At 44.1% G+C, this 4,949-nt stretch overlaps 1 protein-coding gene across 2 annotated transcripts; it reads left to right on the top strand.

The window, feature by feature from the left end:
- Nucleotides 1-432: 432 nt before the first annotated feature.
- Nucleotides 433-4,039, top strand: LOC142740944 (uncharacterized). 2 transcript variants are annotated; one of them, XM_075850354.1, is made up of 4 exons: nucleotides 433-520; nucleotides 2,054-2,195; nucleotides 2,722-2,875; nucleotides 3,245-4,039. In XM_075850354.1, exons 2-4 carry the CDS (start codon nucleotides 2,168-2,170, stop codon nucleotides 3,987-3,989), a joined length of 927 nt encoding a protein of 308 aa, XP_075706469.1. In that variant the 5' UTR covers nucleotides 433-520; nucleotides 2,054-2,167; the 3' UTR covers nucleotides 3,990-4,039. The 2 variants fall into 2 exon arrangements, with proteins under 2 accessions (XP_075706469.1, XP_075706470.1); XM_075850355.1 differs by lacking the exon at nucleotides 433-520 and having other exon boundaries at nucleotides 2,023-2,195.
- Nucleotides 4,040-4,949: the final 910 nt, after the last annotated feature.

The following is a 4,949-nucleotide window of genomic DNA, read 5'->3' on the forward strand; positions in this document are numbered from 1 at the left end:
TGATTTCTTTAAGGTTTATATACTAAAAAGGTATAAATCATAAAAATCCTTAAGAATCTAACACAAAACATACCATGTCATGGTGATGGTCAACTGTCCAATATTGTATAAGTTGTATGTATACTGATAGCCATCACCAATGCCTTTGTCCTAGTCATACCAGATGGATTTTAGAGAACCTATTATATTCCTATTTTGTATTATTTTCATCAATGCATTTTTATCTAAACTGTTTAGCATAATGCCATCAGTTACCATTGAGAAGAAAAGGATTTGTAGTTTGTAACTACACTTCAACATTAAATAAGCCATATTGTATCAGATTATACGCCCTCTAGCTAAGCAATGATGTTGTCATGCACAGATATTGTCAACTGGGCAGTACAAATTCAGAGTGAGACAGAATAGTTTCTATCGCTCACAGTGTGACAAGCTAAGGACTCAGCAGGAAAATCTTTCAATCTCCTTTAAACAGCATGGACTTCTGTGATAATCCATTGGGACTCTTCAGAGTGATTCAGTAAGTAATCAGGCTCATTGCAATGCACGATTTGTGTTAATGTGCAAAAGGCGCCTTAAATGTTATAAATTCATTATATTTTGAAGAAGCTATGAAAGAAAACCTACTCTGTATTCTCTGGTTTACTGAAAACTTTACAGAAAGGTTTATTTAGCCAAGAAAACATGTTTGTGGCCTATAAATAGCATGAACGTCATTTCACATTATTTCACAGTTTTATAATTAAACTGCTGGGTGGAACCTATCACTCTATTCAGATAGCTCCCTGAGTCTATTGCAAGTTAAACTGTTATAAATATTTTCAAATAGAAAAATTAAGTAGCTTTGCACTTTTCATAATTTTTCCTCTTTTATAGCTTATAATGTTAATTTCTCTTAAATGATAATAATAATTGGTGATTTTTTTTTTTGCCTAATTCGCATTTCACTGATTAACAATGTATTGGCGACTTGATTAGTCAGGTTTCAGATTAGCTTTTGGCGAATTTATGAGATTAATAGGCAAATTTATTCTCCCATTGTATTCTATGAAGCCACAAATAATGATAAATATAATGATGATTATACAAAATATACATTCATATAACTTCTACAAAGTATATTTATTGGACGTTTAAAAATTTCAATTAAAATTACTGATAATAAAACTAACAATAATACATGCATTTTCATTGTCTTTTATCTTTAATAATAGATTAATTAATAATTAGATAAAACCAATCAATAGTATTACTAATGCTAACAATGTTCTAATAGTCATTATACCAAGCAGCATTTCAAACATAAATTTTTTAAACATTGTTTCTTTTTTTTATGAGAGAGCAAAGCTCTTTTCAAGTAGTGGTAGAACTTTAGGGCGGGTTCACACATAGCGGAATTTCACTTAAATTCCGCTGCGGACACTCCGCAGCGTTAATCCGCAGCGGAGCCGTTTCTCCATTGACTTTCACTTTAATTTAGCAGTGTTCGTTTACACGATGCGTACAATTCCGCTGCGGAGCATAGGCTGCGGAGCGGAATTTGGTGTCCGCAGCATGCTCTGTCTGTTGCGGAGCAGTGGCGGACTGGTTGCGGACTCATTGCGGAAGTTCTCCATTCACTTCAATGGAGAATCGAAATTCCGCAATGAAGTCCGCAGATGTTATGTGTGGTGCGGATTTCGTTTGTGGTGCGGTGCGTATTTCCTGCCGGAGCAGGATATGACATCAGCATTCAGCATATTACAAAAGGAAGACGCCATTTTCGGCTTGCAGCCTGACAGAGAATTTCAAAAAAGTTAAGAGACAACTCTGAACACAGGCTGCCATGTCGAGGTACAGACGTATGGACATGGAGGTTTCGTCCCTCATTAATCTGGTAAGTACATGTATATGTTTGTGTCATGTTGTTTCAAGATGTCTACTATGTATGGATTAACACTAGCAGCACCTGCAGAATGTCCATTTTCTTAAGGCAGATCACCATGTAACAGCTCCACTGTGATTCCAGAGTACCAAGCAAACAGCATTATGCCATTTTTTTGGATTTTTCTAGGTGCATAGTAGGCCAGAGATCTGGGACAGCTCTATAGCTGCCTACAGCGACCGCAACGCCCGTGACGAGGGATGGTCGTTTGTGTGCCACGGTCTGTACCCCGAGTGGGACGGGATGCTGGAGAGGGAGCAGGGAGTGATTGGTAAGTTTGCATTTAGTTTGTAATGCAGAGAGGTCAAAACACTGTTGCCAAAGGTTGTTTTGCATCATTAGCATGCTGGCAAAAATCAGCACTAATTTCCTTTCCTGCCTTGCTAAACCATACCCCAACTTTTGGCATGTCACTATGGCACATGCGCAGTTGCTGATCACTTTTTCCCCGACTGTAAGGGTATGTGCACATGGCCTATTGACGGCACTAAATCCTGCCTTACACACTCCATTTAACGACCTGAAGTACCTTTTGCAAGCGTGGACAACCATATGCACATTTAAATGCATGGGCAGATGTTTGCCAGCATCTTGGTGGCGTCGTGGCCTATTTTTGCCATGGCAAGAGGTCGTGGCAACCCAGGCGTAGCCATAGTTGCTGTCTACTCAAGTTCTGCCCCAATGATGTGGTTGCATTGATGATATATCCTCACGACAGGCCAGAGGACGCAATTGAGCTGTATACACCTGACTTCATCCACTATGCCCTAATTTAAAACACATCCTTCCTTTTCCAGAAAATGATGTGCGCAATCGGTGGAGGACAGTACGAGACCGGTTCCGCAAACAGGTATCAAAGACACCTGCAAGTGGCTCCTCTCCTTCACGGGGCCGTGCCATAGCCTACTATGAGGAACTGGCTTTCCTCATTCCCTGCAGGGAGCTACGAAGGTAAGTCTCTATTCGCACACACACCTGGGTTATAAAAGGGAGCGCATGAAACATGTGATTCAAAACGAACGGAATGCAATGTCTATTGCGTGAAGATTATATTCCACATGTTTGTTTTCCTTTTGCCAGTGTTGTCACGAAAATGCCCCCTGACCGTACACATTATCACATATCACTCTGTGTTGCTTATGTAACTCATTCTCTTCATGACGAGAATACGTCTTTAGTTTCCCCCCCCCCCCAAGATTGGTGTCAGTTGGGGTGTGTGTAGAATGGCAAAAGGATATGTTAACGAGATTAGCGACTGACAAACTGTCGGAGAAATGTCTTCTGAATCCCCTAAGTCAATGAGCGTTTTTTTCCCTGCAGAACGTCCGGAAATGTACCACCCCGGACGCCACAAGGGAGTGCACGTGGCCAGGTGCAGCAGCAGGCCGTGGCAGGCTCGTCATCAATTGTGGCTGAGGAAGATGCGCCCTACCAGCCAACCCCGGCACCAGCAACTCCGCGTGGCGACACCTCTCCAGCCCCCACGGCAGGAACTTCCCGACCGCGCCAAAGAGTGGGTGGCCGAAAGCGCCAGACGCCAGCAGACCAAAGTGACACGGTAGAGGGCCAAGCCATGCGCATGATTCGGAGGGTGGAGGCCGAAGATCAATACACCAGTTTCGGGAATGCCGTTGGTGGCCGATGTCGCGAGATGGAAAATACTCGCCGGGCGGCATATATGACCTGTGTCTTCGCCCTGGCCGATATCTTTGAGGCCCTCCAGCCCCTACCCGATGTGGGAGATCTCATTTTTCACATGCGCACACTAACTGGCCGTAGGGCTGACACGTCTGCCGCTGTGCCGCACGCCCCACCTCCTGCCTCTGCACCCTCCCTGCAGCCCGATCCCTATTTTTCCCCCTGGACTCATGGACATCCCTCTGGTTCCACTTTCCGCCCATACCCCAATGTCCCAAACCCTTTGCCCACCCCATACTCGTCCACTCTCCCACCTCTTCATATCCATCCTCCCACCTCTGCGGCATACATGCCCCCTACCTCAACCTCCTCCTCTGCCCCCTCGTCGCATCCACAATTAAGCCCCCCGCGCTTCCACATATTGTAGTATGTTTTGTTTTTTTTTTGGTCGCTAGTGTACCACGTATTTAATGTTTGTTACTTACATGATTCGACTCGTATTTAGTTGTGATGTGCATATGTTCCATCAAAGTTCCGTTGAATTTATGACTCTGACTTGTGTTTTTTTTGATTTGGATGGGAGGAGGCCAAAATGCGGGAGGGCATCAAGGGGACGATAACGATTGTTCACGGTGTGGCCGTTTTCATTTAGTAAATACTGTGTGGTTTGAGATGCTATGGTGTGCTCAACCAAGAAAGGCAACCTAGACATCATACTCCCTATTCAGACATGTGATTCCTCAAATACACACACTTAGGCCAAATCCAAGTAATAGTGCATTATTTTATTGCAAAGGAAGCACATCCAACACACAATTTTCCATTCCATAGGAGTATCATTGACAGAATTGCCTACTGTTTGGACATTAAACCGATTACTGCTGGGTTGGCCGCACCCCGCCAACACAGGAGTATTGCCAAGGTACGGCCCCTTCAGAAGTGAGGAAATAATCCAAGTAAATATCTCGTACGCGTACACCACTACTGCCCTGACCAGCAGAACCCCAGTTAATGGCACTGCCAACATAGGGCAGAAGTGAGTCGCCCTCAACTTCTTGACGGTATTCCTGGAGGTAGTTATGGAGGACACAACATGCCTTGATGACCGCATCAACGGTGGTTTCCTCCAATTGCATGGCCGAGGTAAAGACCCGCCACTGATTTGCCATGATGCCAAACGTGCACTCGACGAAACGTCGTGCCCTGCTCAGCCTATAATTAAAAATCCGACGACGGACAATGCTGACTATGGTGCGCAGCAGCAGAATCAAATATTGTCGGCGTAATTGAAGTGGTAGCTCCTGGATGTCAGGCATTAGCCCACACTTCGGACTAGTATACTTCTCCGGCGAGATTCACTTCTCTTTCTGGCCACACTTATACATGC

This window comes from Rhinoderma darwinii, chromosome 2 (assembly GCF_050947455.1).
Source record: "Rhinoderma darwinii isolate aRhiDar2 chromosome 2, aRhiDar2.hap1, whole genome shotgun sequence".
Lineage (NCBI taxonomy): Eukaryota > Metazoa > Chordata > Amphibia > Anura > Rhinodermatidae > Rhinoderma > Rhinoderma darwinii.

Excerpts from the sequence above, each read along its gene's own strand:
- LOC142740944 (XM_075850354.1), top strand. The coding sequence starts at position 2,168 with ATGCTGGAGAGGGAGCAGGGAGTGATTG. Across the intron at positions 2,196-2,721 it reads GAGGGAGCAGGGAGTGATTG|AAAATGATGTGCGCAATCGG; the intron begins GTAAGTTTGCAT and ends TTCCTTTTCCAG. Across the intron at positions 2,876-3,244 it reads CCCTGCAGGGAGCTACGAAG|AACGTCCGGAAATGTACCAC; the intron begins GTAAGTCTCTAT and ends TTTTCCCTGCAG.